This window comes from Lytechinus pictus, chromosome 1 (assembly GCF_037042905.1).
Source record: "Lytechinus pictus isolate F3 Inbred chromosome 1, Lp3.0, whole genome shotgun sequence".
NCBI lineage: Eukaryota > Metazoa > Echinodermata > Echinoidea > Temnopleuroida > Toxopneustidae > Lytechinus > Lytechinus pictus.
Window position 1 is genome coordinate 31,072,572 of NC_087245.1, and position 19,515 is coordinate 31,092,086.

Genomic DNA, 19,515 nt, shown 5'->3' on the forward strand with positions numbered 1-19,515 from the left:
ATCTCCCTTTGTGACGCTTTCGATTGCGGACTCACCGAACGGATTCTTGGCGACGATGGTCTCGCTCATGATCGGCTTGCTCACACCGTATTGGTTCTCGGCCGACACCCTGAACTGGTACTCTCCCCCCTCCTTCAAGTTCTTGACCTTGAAGTGCGGGGAGGGCACAAAGCTACTGACTTTACTCCAGGCCCCGGTGTCCGGGTCGCGCTTCTCCACAACATAGTTCTCTACGTCCTCTGGGCCGTTAACCGGTTGTTTCCAGGACAGCGTGACGCTGTCCGGGGTGATGTCGCTAGCCTGGACCGGGCCCTGGGGTAAGTCAGGCTCCGCTGTTCGGAAGAGAAGGGGGAAAATGAAAGATCATCATTAAATGAATTAAATTAAATTCTTAATACATGACTTAGTTTTTCTGAATACCTATATCGTGCACATGCAAATTTGAATTAATGGGAAAATTCTATTGTTACCGTATATTTAATTTCTGGCTTACACCTACAGTAGGATCACAAATTTGATCTGACAAAAGATCAATTCTATTGTTGAAGGATTTCAACTCATATGCCTTACATGTACATGTATATATTTTGATTAACTTACAGGAAAGTTTGAGGCATAGCTTTATCAATATGCCTCTCTTTCATGACAATAGACTGTACCCTACATTTTTTAATTCTCTTTTCAAAGTGTACTGAAAAGTTCTATATACATTTACATGAAGTTTTGACTGGTTGCCATTACTAAGAATAAAACTAACAACTAAACTACAGGCATAGATAGCCGAAGTCCAAATGGAATTTGCTTATATCTAACATATCAAGGCCAGATACAAAACTTGGTAGGCTATGATAGATACAAACAAGAAGAAGAAATTATTTAATCTAGTCATTTGAATTTGCTGCAATAAGCTGTACAAAGTCGATTATTACTGCATATCACAAATGGAACATGACACTACCCAGAGTTTAATTTCTCATTACTAACTATACAAGAAATTCAAAGACACTAGGGAATTCTACGTACCAAGAACGGTAACTTTGACGCGTGCGGTGTCAGAACCGGAGGCGTTCTTGACGCTGATGGTGTAGCGGCCGGCGTCCTGGCGCTGGGCACTGTCCACGGTCATCTTGGTGTAGGTCCTGGCGGTCTTGATGATGACACGTCCAGTCTCCTTGACCGGCGAGCTTCCGATCTCCCAGGTGGCAGTGGGGGCCGGGAAGCCGGTCAGGGGAAGGTTGATCTCAAACTTCTCACCTCCCTTTACCTTGATGTCCTCCAGGTTGCCGATATCGAGCTTGGGACGTTCTGCGAAAGAGAAGTCCCGGGATCGAACATGGTTAGGCATCTTTTTTAAAAACCTGTGCCATGTCTTTTAGCTGGAAACCTGCTACAAAGGTGGTATGTACGTCTTTTCATTGCAGCTTTTCCACATTTCCCCATTACTTTGTTTATCTTGAAATGTAGTGATTGGTAATGAAATGTCGCTTTCAGGATTCCTGCAGGAAAGCTGTGGCCCTGACTTTTGACAGGATGCCTTATACTGAATCTGGGGAGTGTTTCATCAACATTTTTGTCGGACAAGTTGTCAGATCTGACAACTTTCCTTGATTTTGATTGGCTGAGGAGCACAGGTCCAGTGGTAACTGTCGGATAAAACAGGACTTATTGGTTAAAATTTCCAACAAGTCCTTTCATGAAACGCTCCCCTAATTTGTGTTTCTCCTCTGATTGACCCCCTCACAATACCAACAAAGGAATGACTGAAGACAATGCCAAAAGTATGTACTGCTGATTGGTCAAGATTCATGAATATTGATGTCACAATATCCATCAATGACAAGTCTCAGAATTGTTACCAAAATACACCTTAAACTACTGACAGTACTATGCTATACTTGCTCCAGAGCATATTTGACAAAGCAACTGACAATCACTTTTACTAGTAAGATTTTTTATTTTAAACTGTTTGCTGTGCTCTGTACAAGGTAATCTAAGGATTTTAAAGAGATGCTATTAACATGCATTCAAGTAACGGTCACCACTGATTTTAAATTAAAGTCTTGTCACTTGCGTCTATCTGACTAAATACCAAATCTTCTTTTAAAAGGGTGATTTATAGATCGATCAAGGAGATGACAAAGACGGCCACTCAGAAATAACTGAAATGATGGAATTAATTGTAAACCTGGCTTATCCTCGATGATGGTTGATGGAGTGGGGGCGCTTGGTTTGCCTGGGCATTCTTCATTGTTGGCCCTGACACGGAACTCAAGCTCCTCTCCCTCAATGAGGTCTGGGACCTCTGCAGACTCTTCCTTGGGAGACACCTCAAGACACTGTCAAAGACAAATGAGAATGGCCAATCAGAATCATTGTTGCATGTACACTTGTTCAAAATATTGAACAGGAACCAATCAAAATCATTGCTGTATGCACATTTTATTCAAAATGTTGACGATGAACCAATCAGAATCAGCATTTCATATTTGCAATCCACCACAAACTATTTTCTTTTACCAGGGCTCAGGTCACCTACATGTCTCTCAACAATGGTAGGAACATAAACATGTGGTATGGAGATCTTTTTAAAAATTAGAAACTTAGTCACTTGGGAAAAATGGAAAGATATGTAAACTGGGTTTTTTGAGCAATCAATATGAGCATTTATGTACTTATGCACATATTTCAATAGGAACGGAACTCTAGTCGAGTCAGATGTGAAATATGGTGAAATGTGAAAGATTAAAATGGGAAGAAGAAATGATTAAACTGTCTTATCTTGTAGAGACTGCGCAAAATCACTAAAAAGGCTGTCAATGTGCAGACCATCATGCAGACCCTGTTACTACACATCTTTAATACTTAAAGTTTATCAGTGTTTTAAACTTGGCAAGGAACACCCTCTCTCTCTCTCTCTAAATACATGTATACAACACCAATAAATGTTGTCATCATGATATTATTCCAATAGTGCTGTGAAACCATGACAAGGTGAAATCAACTTCTGAGGAGTCACAGCTCTAGAATGATCTGCGTAGCATTCCTTGCAGAAAGCATGATAGCAACATGCACACAGAAGTACCTTAGCAATAACCTCTGCAATGAATTAGGAACTAGGAAGATATGTTAATGTCAAGTCCATCTTCAGTCTTAAGTTAGGTCTACTTACTGGAGCCCAATCTCCCTTGGGACCTGGTCCAGTCTTCCTCTTCTCGATGGTGTATCCCTTGATAGGTGCTCCACCGTCAGACACGGGCTTGGACCAGGAGATGGTTGCGGAATCCTTGGTCACCTTCTCCAGGGTTGGTCTTCCTGGAGCGTCGGCAGGAACTGGTGAAGAAACAGGGATGGAGAAGAGTTTTAGGAAACTTGACAAAAAAGTCTGTAGTGCGTCAAATCACAGGAATTCTGCTATAAAGGTGCTATGCATCTTTCCTGCATTCTCCAAAACCTGATGTGAGGATGGGCAATGGATAGCTGCTTGCAGGATTCCTGTGGGATTCCTGCAGGTAAGACATGACCCTGACATTTGTCAAAGTGCCTTATCGAGGCACTGAATCTTCAAATCATGGAGTTGTTGTCACCTTTCATCAAGGGAAATACTTCATGTTAGAGTAAATTATGCATAACTTTTCATACTAATAGTAAAGTTCCTCCTACAAAATATCTTCAAATGCAAGATACTTGCTTCAAGAAGTGCGGAAGGCTCTACTGAAATTAGGAAATTCTAAAAGAATACCTTTAAGATATGTAATGTGCATTACACATGTATCGATAATGGCCTTTCAGTAGGAATCAAAGAATTTTTTTTTAATGAAGGTTTGACCAGAATACCTTAAAAGATCAAACAATTGAATAACCACTACTGATTTTCTCTGTATTTTCTTACGGATTGGATCCTTGGCGACAGCAGCTTCAGACGAGCGGCTGGGCTTGCCCTCTCCTGCATCGTTCTCGGCGACAACTCTGAACTGGTATTCTAGGCCTTCCCTGAGGTTGGGGACTGTAGAGACTGTATCTCTGATGGGGAAGGAGTTGGCGCGTTGCCACTCTCTGGCGTCCGTTGGGCGGAACTCAACGAAGTACCCTGTGACAGGGCTGCCGCCATCATGATCGGGAGGTGCCCAGGAGAGGTCTGCGCTGTTGCGGGTCATGCCATCGATCTTTGGTGCAGGAGGTGCATCAGGCTCATCTATGTGAAAGACAAGAAGGAAAATAAATTTACTACATAATAGCTGCCACCCTGCACAATCCTTCAAGAACCAATCTTAGAAATTAAATTTCTGTGTGGTACATGTTTATCTGCTAGCACGTAGCAAAATATGTTACAGGAGTGTGATGAAAAGTTATGAAAATTAATGAGTGGAAGTAAGAAATTTTATGCAGATAACAATACAGCTTGCGTATAAATATGAGTAGCATCTCAGAAAAATATCAGTCTACAAGATTGATGCAATAGATCTTTCAGAGCAAAGAATGGTCCGATCCTTACCAAACGGCAACTTGACCTTGACTGTGCGTCCTTCTAGAGGTTCACTGGTGCCGTACTGGTTGATGGCACAGATACGGAATACATAGTCATTCTGGTAGGTGAGGTCCTTTACCACACAGCTGGTAGTGGGTGCACTGGATGTGACGCGGGTCCAGATATCGTTCTTGGGGCTGCGGCGCTCCACAGAGTAGCCAGAGACGGCGCTGTTGCCATCCTGCTCTGGAGCCTTCCAGGACAGACGGACTGATTCCTTGGTGAACTCGGAGTACTCGATGGGGCCTTGAGGTGCAGTGGGACGGTCTAGTATATGAAGAAAAATGACACAAAGTACAGATAAGGTGTCTAAACTCAATCAAGAATTCAGTCTAGAAAAGTACTGTATAATCTTACCTATATACTAAGAAAAAATTGAACCTTTATCAAATGTAATACCTCAACAAGAAATCTTAAGGTCTTATGCCTTAAGTGCCTTTAAAAAGGAACACTCACATCAAGAAGTCTAAAGAAAATTAGCTCACCCAAGACGACGACACTGACTGAATAGCTGTCTGATCCACGGCTGTTGTCCAGCTTGATCAGGTAAGAACCCTGATCACCACGCTCAGCGCTGGAGCAGACCAGGTTGGAGCTGGACTCGGTGGTATCCACGTTGAAACGGTCCAATGGTTTCATCTCCTTGTTGTCCTTCAGCCACTCAACCTCGGGGGCTGGAGCACCAACGAATGGGACATTGATGTCGAAGCGGGTTCCAGCCTTGACACGGAGATCACCAAGCCCAAAGCCACTGGTGTCGATCTTTGGCGCCTCTGCAGGATGGGAGAAAGGAGATTTTATCTTTATTAGAACCAACTAGGAGATTGTCCAAAATGTACACTGTGAATTAGCAGGAGAGCAATGAGTTGACCCTAGAGGGAGAATAACTTGATCTTCATCCCATATTTTCATATTCTTCAATACTTGAGAATATCCACTTGCCTTCTTCTCATAAGAATAAACAAACATTAAAGTTACATATTGCAAAGGATTTCAAATTTCCATGTTAACTACTGTAGGTCACACTGCATAAGGAGGATTAGCATTTCTACATTAGAAACACCTCTGCAAGTAACCACTAACTTACAATATGTCTCAGGTTTCTACAGACATGACCACCCCCCCCCCCCACAAAAAAGGGAAAGTGGGTGGCATTGAAACACACTAACTAAACATAAACCTGACAAGATAAACAATCAGTACAGGCCTCCTGTGAAAACATTGCTTAAGCCTTGTCCACTTCATGGTAATTTATAGCTATGTTGCTTTTGACAGCAGGTGCCCTAGAATGACAAAGCAGGGGCCTGTTTCATAAATAGTTGCTATGGTAACTTTGCCATTAGAATCGAGGTTCCGATAGTAGTTATGATAATGGCAAAGTTAAAAGAGTAAGTCTTCATGAAACAGGCCCCCTGGAGGTTTTAAAGTTAGGATGGTGACTAACCATACTGAGCTTTGGCAACATGGTGGTCAGACTCTGGACTCGGGGTTCCAAGGCCAGCCCTGTTCTCTGCAAACACCCTGAAGAGGTACTCCCTGCCAGTGATGAGGTTCGTCACGGTGAAGGAGGTTGCCTTGACTGCCTCGCGGGTCGCCTTCACCCAGCGGGTGCTGCGAGACTCCCTCCTCTCGACAATATATCCGCTGATCTTGTCTCCTCCGTCGGACGATGGGGCGTCCCATTCAAGGTCTGCAGTGGTCTTGTCGTAGGTTGGGATGCGAGGTTTGCCAGGAGAGGCTGGAGCCTCTGTAAATGTTGAAACAAGAAAATTTGACATTATAAGGACAGTGTGAATTCAATAATTAAAATACAAAAATCACGGATAAAGTGTATAAAAAGGAAGTCTTTCCAAATATGGAAAGAATTGTACAGTCAAATATCCAACAAGCCCATTTCTATTGCTCCTTTATTAACTGCAATATACTGTCAATTATGTATTCATTCATATGGTGACTGGTTGGAATACTCCCCAGGGAGTGGAAGATAAGCATACATCATGTGCGGGAATGACTGATTGAAACCGATGACCAGGGGAAATAATAAATTGGTTAGCCCTTAGATACTGTACTTTTACGTATAATGTTTGTTTTGAGCCCCTTATAAATTTCCAGATTATCATTATTGTTGTTACTATTATACCATATTGTGAACAAAAACTAGTAAGAGTCAATAACTCTGATAAATTTTTTGAATTCCTGGATAACATGTCAGATACAGGATCATGACCAACACTTACCATATGGATTCTTTGCCTTGACCTGTTCAGATTCCAGGGGCTCGCTGGTGAATCCTGCTGAGTTCTCAGCACGGACCCTGAACTTGTAGGTGGTTCCCTGGTTGAGCTTGGTGGCTGTACCCTTAGGTTCCTGGCAGAAGCCAGTTACCTTGGACCAGTAGTCATCATTGGCCTCGGCCTTCTCGATAATGTAATTCAGGATATCACTGCCACCATCATCTTCGGGTGGCTGCCATGCCAGCGAACATTTATCAGCATAGACTTCAGAAATCTCGAGAGGTCCACGTGGAGGACTTGGGCGGTCTGTGGTGGAATGGTACAAAAGAAATTTGGATTAGTGATGACAATGGTACAATGGGCACAGCTTCCTCAGATTAACTGCAAACATCTGATTTCCTGTGATCCTTTAATGAAGCAAATACAGTATGCAGGAATAGCAAGTGGAGATCATTTTCAACAATTTCGTTTTCAGGGATTTATCCATGATATCAAGTTTGTATTCCAACTTCAAAGTTCAACAAGAAAATCAACTTCTCTAAAGCAAAACGAGCTGAAGGGTGAATTTCTGTATACTAACAGTGAGTTATATGTACAGGTAAAGTTTTCACTTTATAACGTTTGCAATACCTTCAGGAAACGTTTGACCTTACCTTGCACGACGACACTGCAGCTTGTCTTGACATCACCAGATTCATTGGTCAGCTTGAGCTCATAAGTTCCGGTGTCCGACCTCTCGGCCATCTTGACCTTGATCTCGGTCAGTTCCTCCTCGTTAGTGAGTTTCAGATGGTCTGAACCAGTGACCTTGTTCCCGTTAAGGGTCCAGCTGATCTCTGGGGTTGGAGCGCCCTCAAAGTTGACCAAAAGGAGGAATTCCTGGCCTGCCTTAATCTTGACGTCACGCAGCTTGTCTCCCTTGAGTTCGGGGCGAGCTGGAAAGCAGTGAACAAAATTTCACTTACTAAAATGATAATCTACAATTTCTCAATTCAGTTACCACAGAAATGAATGCTCGAAAGATGGAGAGCAATCAATGCCACTATGGAAATAATAGATTGTTACTTTAATTCTGCATCAAGCCTTTAATTGTACTTGAATGGCAGATTTCAATATTTCTTCAAACAGTCATAAATAGTATGCTGCAAAGTACAAGGACAATTCATTCAATGTTACACCTCTGCCAACGTTCCACAAAATTTCTGCAAATTGTAGGCTATGCTAGATCGTGAGGACTCACGGGATTGATATAAGAGCAACACACTCACCAAACTTTGGTTTCGTCTTCTGAGGTGCCGAGCACTCGCTAAACTTGCCGGTGCCTGCCTTGTTGACTGCTGCTACCCTGAACTCCAGTTCCTTGTTGGTTGGAAGGTTGTTCACCTTGTACTTGGTGCCCTTGACAGGGCTGACGGTGACCTCCTGCCAGCGGCCAGTTCCGCCTGCCTCTCGCTTCTCCACGACGTAACCTTCGATGGGTGCGCCGCCGTCCTTCTTGGGCTTGGCCCACTCGAGCTCGACGAAGTCCCTGTCGTAGTCGACGACTTCTGGGACACCAGGTGCACTAGGCTCGTCTGTGAATGAAAAGTGATTCACGTGTGAGATTAAGAGATATAATCTTCAGAGTACAATAAGCAATGAATACACAGGAAGGTTACAAGCCATCAGAAAATTGTTAATGACTAACTTATGATAAGTGACGAATGATTCCTGCAAGTCTCATAATTGTTTCCCTTAAAGGCATACGCATGCGCAGTTTGGCTATAACGCAAGGCAATGCCCCACATGAATGATGTGACAGTATTTGTAACTTCTGCATGAACATGTCCTGCCTATAATAATAATAGGCATTTATATAGCACCATTTATCTAGAAATATTCTATTCCAAGGCGCACAAGAAACGAAAGAATGAGAAAGTTTGGATGAGAGTCAAATAGCCAATAACTAATACCGTTAGAAAAGATAAGACTTCAGTTTAGATTTGAAGGCTCCAGTGATGGTATAATTCTTAAATTCAACAGCAAATTATTCCAGAGAGGTGCTGAGGCAGAGAAAGCTCGCACACCATATGCTACACGTGTCTTGGGAGTCTCAAGAAGTTGCTGGTGTGATGATCTTAGGCTACGAGCTGGTGTATAAGGCATGACAAGGTCTTGTAGATATTTCGGTGCCATACCATATAACATTTTCCAAGTGAGAAGAAGTATTTCAAATTCTATACGCTTCCGGATTGGCAACCGATGTAACTTTTGGAGAATTGGTGAAATGTGTTGATATTTTGATGTACCAGTTAAAACCCTGGCAGCTGTATTCTGAGCATACTGAAGTTTATTGACATTGCGTGAGGTTATATTAAAATGCGTAAACCTCGCATGAATATGACGTTCTCTATGCCCTGCATTGTCACAAATTCGAATCGTGCCAATGCAGGAACCAAAAATCATGCAAGTGTCAGAGCAGCAATAGTCGGCTTCCCACATTACTTCCTTACCAACCTGCCTGGAGAATCAACTTTGAAGGTAAAATAATGAACGACTATTCTTTGGGTATTTCATTTAAACTCTGCACTTTCAGGACAGTATTTCATTCTGATCTTCATTCTACAGCTCTCGCTAGTCTTCATGTTACAATAGTAATGAGGAGATCTGGGGAACGTTTCACAAAGATTAGAAAGACTTTCAGTCATGCTTAAATGCCAATGTGCGCACGATATGTAACGCAGAAGTGCATGATCTTACCAATGTGGTAGTGCCTTTTGTACTGCATGAAGTGCGACTCAAAGCCACACTTAAATCTTTGTGAAACCCCCACCTGGTTATTATGATAATGCAATTTAAGCGAAAATTTATAATAATAGGGAAAAAGTCCAAAAGCACCGCAAATCATTTTGAAATGTCACACTAAAAATAGGCGAGGCTGAAGAAGATGAGTTGACAAATGAATGAAAAGTTGAGAATGGAAATGTCTTGTGAATCATCTAATTGTCTAATAAAAGAAAGAAAAGATCCGATCCAACATACCATAAGGGTTCTTGGCAATGACAGACTTGGAAGCTTCAAGCCACTTGCTGACTCCTTCAGAGTTCTCTGCTGCCACACGGAACATGTACTCTGTGCCTTCAACAAGACGGGTAACCTAAAAGAAAAAGCACATGAAATACAAGAACTGTTGATTGTCTACCATCCATTTGCTGTACCAATCAATATATTCAACCAGAAGTAGATATATGTGCAGGTGACTCTGTCTTGTCTCTAGAGACCACAAAATCCGTTTGACTTTTGCGAAATATGACTAAAAAGACATTATAAACACATGTTTTGCCTACTGTGGTCTGAAATAATACTTCCAAGTTATAGTAAATGTACAGTGTAGGTGATTATTCAACTTGTAGAAGGACGACTTATGCAGAGTCTACTGTACTTATCAAAAGATTCTTGTCCTGGACATTTGTTCTTGGCCAATCGGATATCCCCATTACAGAAGCTTATAACAGCTAGAGCACCACGTACCTTGAGAGTGGTGTCCCTGGTCGTGTCGTTGATGACAGACCATCCTGATCGTCGGACGTCACGCTTCTCAACGATGTAGTTGGCGAGGGGGATTCCACCGTCATCTTCGGGTGGGTTCCAGTTGAGAGTAAGGTACTCTGAGAAGACGTCGGTGATCTCCAGTGGAGCTTTAGGCTGCATCGGCTTGTCTGGATGGAAAAAGAATGTTAAAATCCATGGTCATTTTCTGTATCGGACATGGTGGCTCAATGGTAGAGCGCTCACCTCATGAGGTTGTGGTCATGAGGTCATGGGTTTGATCCCTGGTCAAGTCACTACAAAGACTTAAAAAATGGGACCTTCTGCCTTCTTACCAGGCGCCAAATATTTTAGAAAGGACAAGGGAAACGATAGCTTTGTGTTATGCAGGTAAAGTGTTTATCCTAAGTAAATAAGAATTATTATTTCAAAATTACCAAGGATACAGATACCATTCATCAGTTACAAGTTGTAGAGAAAATGGTGGAGAATTTGAGTCCACACTTCTACATGTATGTCATGCTAGGTTTCACCTTACATGTACTTCTTCAATATACATGGTAAAGACGAGTTATAATTTTGGTATGATTGTTAGACTTTTTTGTCCGACATCCATTTGGTCTTGCACAACTTAGTCTATATCTATAAAGATGAACTTTTATAAACCACTTTTCATTTGAAAATATAAAAAGTAACAAGTATACAAAGCTGAAATTAGACCAACCGGGCATTAGACTAAATGAGAATTTAGTCTAGCACAAAGATGAACTTTTATAAACCACTTTCACTTTTCATTCCAAAACATAAGAATTAATAAGTACACAAAGTGCAAAATTAGATCAACTGGACATTAGACTACTTTGGTATTCATTCAATTGTAGTGTAGTGTAGACCAAGCAGCAATTAGACCAAATGGATTTAGCCCATATGGTATTAGACTATCTGGTAAGTAGACAAACTGCTTGTTGGCCTGGTGAATATATAACTGCAATTAGACCAAATTGGGTTTGGCCCAAGTGGTATTAGACTATCTGGGAAGTAGACCAACTGCTTGTTGGCCTGGTGAACATAAACTGCAATTAGACCAAATTGATTGTAGACCAAATTGGGTTTGGCCCAAGTGGTATTGGACTATCTGAAAAGAAGGCCAACAAATCAAGTGCATAAAAACTAATTGAAATGCAGTGGTGTTTCACCAACTATTTGGAAGGATCTTCCTTACCTATGACGGTGACCTGTGCAGTGGCGGTCTCGGTACCGTAGGGGTTCTGGACAGTGACAGTGTAACCACCCGAGTCTCCGCGGGTTGCTCCCCATGTAGACAATTCAGTCTCGACTGGGGTGCTTCGCATCTGAAAATGAAATGCAAGACGTATTTTCATTGGAGATCTTGGTTAGGTGGTAATTACCGTCAATGTATAACTTGAAATAAACCCAGGGTGACGAAAAGCAATGAGGTGTTGGCAGAGGACATGAGTGCCATTTGATAAATTTGAATCATGAACCTCAATCAAATACTTACCCACTAGACAAGGAAATCTATGTGCTTATCAACCACGTAAAGCAAATATACATGGCAAAGAAAATGTTTCAAACAAACAAAAGGAAAATGTATTACAGAATGAAAAGTAGGAAAAATATCCCCAGGGCAGATCCTCTTTCCTTAAAAAAAACACAAATTTTCCCACATTCCTATCAAGAAAGTGACAAACTGTCCCTGCTTGCCACCAAAAAGAAGCGAGAGATATTAGTACCTTGACTCTTTCATCTCCAACGAGTTCTTTGGAGCTGTGAGACCACTTGGCTGTCGGGTAGGGGGTTCCTGAGAACTTGAGGTTGAGCTTGAAGGTCTGTCCCGCCTTCACAGTCTGGTCACGCATATTCTTCAGCTCAAGTTTGGGTGGGACTGAGAGGGTAAAAAAAAAAAAGTATTTATAATTTGAATGTAGAATTCCTGAAAAAAGTAACCTATGATCTGACTTTAATTTTATACTGATATGACTTAAAGCTTAGTTGAGACTGCAAATTTATCATTTGAGTGTTCCTGCAAATAATTGTCAAGCTTGGGTAGTAATACAAAGATAAATAACAAGAATGTCTCATTAGAATGTTAGATTTCTAGCAAATAGTTTTGATGCTTGTAAAGAAATTGATGGCTTCAACTTTGGTAGATATAGATAACACAGTTTTCATGACCTAAAACTGACATGAATAATTTGTTTAAAAATGTCCTCTCTCCTTTATCCTCAGATGAATACAGATGTTTTGAATATTTTCTCATAATATAAACAAATAGAAAACGATCTTATTTGAGATTCAGAGTATCAATACAAAAATATAGATATTCTGCATATTATTAGTTCATAGTAATGGCCAAATCAGCTAAAAGTCATAGCTGCTATTAAAAATACAATTGCTGTGGCATCACAATGAATATGAAGTTCTGGGCAGCGTTTCATCAACATTTTGTCCGACAAGTTGTCAGACCTGACAACTTTCCTTGATTGTGATTGGCTGAGAAGCACTGTTACTATGGTAACTGTCTGATGAAATGGGACTTGTTGGATAAAACATCCCACAAGCCTTTTCATAAAACGCTTCCTAGAATTCGCTTTATATCTATATTATAGATGAAATAACCATAAATTTACACTCAAGCGTTCATACTCCCAAATCAGATCGTAGACAATCTTAAATTGTGCGATGACCTTAAGACTTACTTTCAGGATCCTTTGCGGTGATTGATCCTGTATTGTTGGATGGCTGACTGAGACCAGCCTCGTTCTCAGCCACAACTCGGAGATCATAGTCTTCGCCTTCTTCAGCGGGTACCTATGCAAAAAAGAATACCATTGTGATCCATATATAAGAAAAAATAACATTATAATGCATATAAGAAAATACCATTTTACTTCATATAAGAATAAAAAATAATACCATTATAATCCAGATATAAGAAAGAAGAATAGTATTATAATGCATATGTGAAAAAAAAATCATTATAATGCACTTAAGAAAAATAAAATACTATTATAATGCATATAAAAAATAATTAGATTATAATGGTTTTCGTTAGGCTGCCGTCCCCTACAGCCGTCGTACGGGAAGTCGAAAACAGCTGTGTTATCTAATTCTATTCAAACCACCCATATGTAGCTGGTACAAAAAAAGTTAAAACGGCTGTTTTTTACTCGCCATACAGCGGGAAATGTGACAACACCATAAAGGTTTGAATGTATATAATCTAGTATGGCCCACTTACAGTAAACTTGGTTCCCCTGATGGGTGATTTGTTGACCCTCTCCCACTTGCCAGTGTCTGGGTTGAGCTTCTCAACATGGTATCCCTGGACAGGACTGCCTCCATCCTGCTTGGGTTTGGTCCATTCAAGAGGGATCTTATCCTTGGTGATGTCACCAACGACAAGATCTCCTGGTGAAGAGGCAGGATCTGTACAGAAAAAGAAAATGTTTGTTGTATCAACACTGACAATTTTTTTCTGTATCAAATCCAATTTATTTATTTTATGCAATATAATTATTTGAAAAGTGAGATATGTTACAAACAATTTTTTTTTAATTAAGTTTGAGATTTATAATCCAATTCATTTATCTTATGCAATATAATAATTTGAAAAGTGAGATATGTTGCAAAAACTGTTTTTTAAGTTTGGGAGTTATAATCCAATTAATTTATCTTATGCAATATAATAATTTGAAAAGTGAGATATGTTGCAAAAACTATTCATTTATTTGGAGTTATATGGAATATTTAGTTCTTGGAAATTGGACATGTGTGGTTTCAATCCAATTTTTTTATTTGTATATTTTATAGAATATATGATAATATTTGAAGAAGAAAAAATGAAGGGGGATGTTTGGTTGTTATATGGAAGCTTTAGTTATTGGAAATGTACAAATGTTTGTGGTTTCAATTCATTTTATGCAATATATGATATCATTTAAAAAGGAAAAAGATATTAAAAAAATGGACAGAATGTGAGTTACAGGGAAGGAACAAACCATGGAAAAATTAAACATATTCATGTTTAGATTCTCTATAAGAATAAAATCACAGGTTAATTTATCATCTGTGTTATTAACAATTATGTCAAAAGGTATATTTCAAAATTAGCTATTCATAATCTTCAGTCAATGAGAGACCAAACAGTATTGGTCAGTTTGCTCCATGTTGAAAGGTTTGAAGCAGTACTCACCAATGGGTTCCCTTGCAAGAGCAGCTTTGCTCGGCTTGCTAGGCTCACTGGTTCCGACCTTGTTGATGGCTGAAACCCTGAACTGGTATTCGGATCCCTGGGTAAGACCTTCAAAGGAAAACAAGAAGATAAGGAAAATTCAAAATCATTCATTGAAACATTGAAGCAGGTTATTTGGGGGATTTGTGCTCAATCTGTCTTACCTGCTAACATTGAAACCAGACAGATGGGCGCATCTCCTGAACTTAAACCATGGTCTAACTCGGCGCTAAAATTATGGGAAGCCGAAAATATCATAATCTTGTTTACGTTGATTGATTCTTATGTTTATCAAAATCTTTCTTCATGCATTAATGGGACAGTGAACAATTTTTATTATTATTCTCACATAGTTCTGAATGATTGGAGAGCCAAATAAGCTGATAAATTTAAGCTCTTCTGTCAGAATCTTGTGTCACAATTGGCTATCCATAGTTAGACCATTAGTTTAGTCGAGAGTTTAAATCAAACCCAGATTCAGAATACGGACTATGATGAATTTACAAAATAGCAACATACCATTAGAGATTTTAGCACAAAGCAAAAGAAAGAGAGAAAAAAAAGAATGTAAACAAGTTAGAGAGTGGAAAACAGAAAGTTTGAAGAAATAGGCAGTTGGCGAAGACAGGATTAAAGAATGGACAGTGCAACTCACCAGTTACGGTGTGCTTGGTCTTGTTGATGTCATCCTTGGTGGCCTTGGACCACCTGTTGCTTGAGGTCTCCTTCTTCTCCAAGAAGTAGCCGGTGATGGGACGTCCTCCGTCAAATCCTGGCTTGGACCACTCCAGAGAGATGCAACCGTTGGCGGTGGCTATGACTTTGGGTGCGTCAGGGGCATCAGGAGGTTCTGGAACCAAGAGGAGAAATATTGTTTGTATCATTGTTAAAATTGAATCAGAGGTAAGGTGCTTGTACCTTGAATGAGGTCCAGGCTCTGGTTTGGTGGGTGTTTCAACATCATCAATAATATCACAAATACCATGAAGAATCACCAATAAAGAGAATATCCCCTTTCAAGAATATTACTTATCAAGATCACTACCATTACCAAGAACATTACCAACACCATCAGGAAAACCACCAATGCCGTTACAAAGAATATCAGCGATACAATAAAGAATATCCCAATACCATCAAGGATACCTCCAACAACATCAAGAATACCACCAACACCATCAACAATCATCAACACCATCAAGATCAAGAATACCACTAACACCATCAAAAATACCAAGAAACCATCAAGAATATCAACAACACCATCAAGGACATCACCAAGACCATCAAGAATATCACCACCACCATCAAGAATATCACCAAAGCCATCAGGAATATAACCACTGCCATCAAGAATATCACCACCATCCAAAATATTTTTAACACCACCCTAAGGAATATCACAAACACCGTCAAAAATAATATCAGCGATACCATCAAGAACATCACCACCATCATCTAACATCAAAGACACCCACGCATACACTGTGACCACCAGATGATTATCCCTTACCTGATGGTTCCTTGCACAGCTGTGGTTTGTCGGTCTGGGTTGGTTTGCTGGCTCCCACAGAATTCACTGCAGAAACCTGGAAGAGGTACTCCTTACCCTCGGTGAGACCGGTGACTTGGTAGGTCTTGTCACGCACCCTGCTTTCAGCCACCTGTAAACACCAGGAATACCGTGTATACATGTAACTTGTCATATTGGTCTTATGATTGGCCCTGCCTCAGTACATCAAAGTTTTTTTCTCACAATTTTGTTTTATTTCTAGTGATAAATATATTGATAACCATCTATTTGTTAACTAATAGCTTTGTTGGGTTTTTTAAGTCAAAAGACGCTTCTAATCTCTGAATGCACTTTGCCCCCATTCCACAGAGGGGAGACATTTGAAAGACCAAAAATTTGCAAGGTCTTGCAGCATTCTCCAAGATAACTGAAATTTGTCATCTCTGTGGAATGGCTTAAAAAGACCCCTCAAAGAACTCTGAAAGACCGCTGTAAGAATGTTTTGAACCGTTTCAAAAAGTTTTGGAGATCATGGAGACCACGAAGACCACTGAAAGATTCATCAGGAATCGTGAAAGACCTCAGAGATCTTTGGAAGTTTGTTGAAAGACCCTTGAAAGATCAAACAAGTTTCATGGTCTTACAGCAGTCTTTCAGAGGTCTTGCTTTCTGTGGAATGTGGGTTTTACCCATGAAAACCTTAATTGATTTGTGAATAATGTAAGCTCTAAAACATATATTTAAAAAGTAAAAAATCCTCCTACCACCCAAAACCTGATTAAACAATTACATCAGGAGCCCGTTTCATTAAGACTTTAATAACAAATGCACAATTTTCATATCATAATCTCAATCAGCCAATCAGATTGAAGGATTTCAGTAGCTGTTAACTGTTATTGCAAATAAATATTACAACATTATTTTATGAAACCGGACCCAGACATATAAGCAAAGTCAACAGCAGCCAATTCCTTGTCGGCTTTTACAAACAAAAATAATTTTCAAAACCTTGACATGTAATCACGTGAGGAGGAATTGAATTCTTGCAACAAGAGAAGAAGTTCTTTGTGACTCGCTTACCTCCCAGTTGGTAGCCCTCTTCTCTTTGTATTCCATCACGTAGTGAGAGACTGGAGAGTCGCCATCATCCTTGGGGGCCTCCCAAGTAAGGGTGACAGTTTCCTCGTTGTACGCTGTCACCTTGACATCAGTAGGGGATCCAGGAAGGTCTGTAAGGAAGGTCAGAGGTCAAGGACAAAGGTCACAGATGTATAAACGTCAAGGCAATGAGCTAACATGAGAGAATATTGATTAGAAGGGGACAAAGGCTAAAGAAGTGAAGACATAAGGGCCTTACTGTGAAAAACATTAGATTCACGCCAGCTTTTAGTAAATATTCACTTTGGTTTTCAATACTTCTTTATTACATTTATAATTTTTGTATTTATTTTATAGCCTCAAAAAGCATGATTTTATAATAATCAACATTCTCATCAAACTGTGAATTGATTAATTTATGCTCATACTTTTGATTTTATAAGTATCAAAAGTGAAAATTGTAGTAAAATTGGAATTGACAGTCAGGAGCACCACAGCTGGACAGGGACTTTTGGTTACAAGTTTGCTATACACAATACATTAAACATGATAATACCAACTGAACTAACCTACTATACTGACCCTTTCCAGATAAGAGGTACAAGAACAATAATACTGAACAAAAAATCTGAATATCCAAAATAATAACTGAAATATTCAAATTTCAAGAAAAAAGGATAAAAGGGAAGGGCGGTTGTTGTACTTACCAATAATCTTGACTTTGGCCGAGGCCTTCTGGCTTCCGTGCTTGTTGCTGATGTTGACACTGTACTCGGAGGAGTCGCTCCTTGCACACTTCATGATCACCAACGTGGCGTCGTTGGGAGTGGAGATGATCTGGATGCGGTCACCCTCCGAGAGTTTGGTGGTGCCCTTGGACCATTCCACTGTTGGGGCGGGGGAGCCAGAGATCTCCAGGTAGAGTTCCACCTGCTCGCCGGCGTTGGCCGTCACGTCCTTGAGGGTATCTGTCTTCAGACTTGGCTTCTCTGTTGTGGGGGAATCAGAGAGAATTATCATAAGTGATTTTTCACCACAATTTTCAGTTGAGAGGGATTTCAATATGAGCCCTAAGGACTTCAATATCAGCTCCAAAAAAAAATGCAGTAATCATTTCAAACCACCACATACTAAAGTTGTACGATAAATTTCCATTGATCATTGGTGCATTTCATCCCATTTCTTTTTTTTTGTAATGGAAAGTGTACAAGACGTGCCATATAATATTAATATTGTGGACAATAGTGAGCCTGATAATATGAAAGGCAGAAAGACGAGGTGCCAAGAGTGAATATTAGCAAAATGCTAAAATCTGCAATCTTTGATTTTGATTCTCAGTAAATAATTAAAGTGCAAAGTTTGAGGCATGCATATTACAACGCCTATAAATATCAGTAAAAAATATTAAGCCATTATTAAAGCTTGTAATTTTCTAAGAAAAATCACTGAATTGCACATTAACCAGAAAAATAGGTAATTGTAGGCCTATCATCTTTCTCAGAATGTAAAATTTACAAGTATGATAATTTGCATCTTCTGGAGCCATCTTATGTGTAATCATTAGAATTTACTCAGTGACAAGCTCCTTCACATGGAAAAAGTTAAATATAAGCTAGATATGAATATTTAGGTAGTTTATCCCCAAAAAATGAAGACTAGTGCTAATAATTCATTTTTGTCAGTGTTTTATATTTTAAATGCACAAGGTAAACCCAAGTCATTTTTAGCCTCTTCCTTTCTTACATGTTGATTCATAGGAACAGGTAGATGTTTCATAAAGCTGTTCATCAAATTCCACACAACTTTACAAACAAATGGATTGTTCTTAGGTGCTAGGTCAGCTACGTAGGAATATATCATTTTTCACAAGAAAATATCACTAGTGGAGCGTAAAGTCTTTCATAACTTATGAGCAGCTTTATGAAACAGCCACCCGATTGAGATTTTAAAGCAATTAAGAGCTCTCACAAGACAAGCTACAGCATAAAAGATCAAAGATAAAAACTGCCATTTCAACAAGCTTACTTATTATTGGAAAGCATATTAAAAATGCATTATTTACGTGTAAGCACATACAATTACTTTGTCACAATAAGTATTAGACAGCCAATGAAACCGCTGAAGCATTAATCAAGAACATTTTGATAACAGCCTACTAATTAGCACATATTCTCACTTTTCTCTTCATTTAAAACAAAATTTGATTTAATGCAATATCTAAACAGCATTATCTTTTATCTAGGTGAATGGAGCCAGCGACAAAGTCTTTTTTTAAAGCTTGCCATCAAAAGCAGAATAATGCACCAAAAGCTGAGACATTTTTTTTTTCCAGCACACAGGAAAATAGGGTGCTTCGCAAACT

At 39.7% G+C, this 19,515-nt stretch overlaps 1 protein-coding gene across 6 annotated transcripts in view; it reads right to left on the reverse strand.

Annotated features, from left to right (window-relative positions):
• The window catches only part of LOC129265683 (twitchin-like), a 125,239-nt gene that overhangs the window by 53,014 nt on the left and 52,710 nt on the right, over window positions 1–19,515 (reverse strand). For all 6 annotated transcript variants that reach the window (XM_064100265.1, XM_064100271.1, XM_064100278.1 and 3 more), the window contains 22 exons: window positions 17,861–18,142; window positions 17,136–17,284; window positions 16,056–16,206; window positions 15,198–15,392; window positions 14,504–14,611; window positions 13,550–13,737; window positions 13,008–13,119; window positions 12,042–12,193; window positions 11,510–11,639; window positions 10,270–10,457; window positions 9,781–9,895; window positions 8,028–8,333; window positions 7,413–7,694; window positions 6,763–7,065; window positions 5,970–6,272; window positions 5,011–5,298; window positions 4,493–4,792; window positions 3,890–4,192; window positions 3,170–3,330; window positions 2,186–2,336; window positions 1,024–1,305; window positions 36–332 (listed from right to left, as the gene is read on the reverse strand). In XM_064100265.1, coding sequence (XP_063956335.1) covers window positions 36–332; window positions 1,024–1,305; window positions 2,186–2,336; window positions 3,170–3,330; window positions 3,890–4,192; window positions 4,493–4,792; window positions 5,011–5,298; window positions 5,970–6,272; window positions 6,763–7,065; window positions 7,413–7,694; window positions 8,028–8,333; window positions 9,781–9,895; window positions 10,270–10,457; window positions 11,510–11,639; window positions 12,042–12,193; window positions 13,008–13,119; window positions 13,550–13,737; window positions 14,504–14,611; window positions 15,198–15,392; window positions 16,056–16,206; window positions 17,136–17,284; window positions 17,861–18,142 — 4,746 coding nt within the window. The remainder of the gene's footprint in view (window positions 1–35; window positions 333–1,023; window positions 1,306–2,185; window positions 2,337–3,169; window positions 3,331–3,889; window positions 4,193–4,492; window positions 4,793–5,010; window positions 5,299–5,969; window positions 6,273–6,762; window positions 7,066–7,412; window positions 7,695–8,027; window positions 8,334–9,780; window positions 9,896–10,269; window positions 10,458–11,509; window positions 11,640–12,041; window positions 12,194–13,007; window positions 13,120–13,549; window positions 13,738–14,503; window positions 14,612–15,197; window positions 15,393–16,055; window positions 16,207–17,135; window positions 17,285–17,860; window positions 18,143–19,515) is intronic.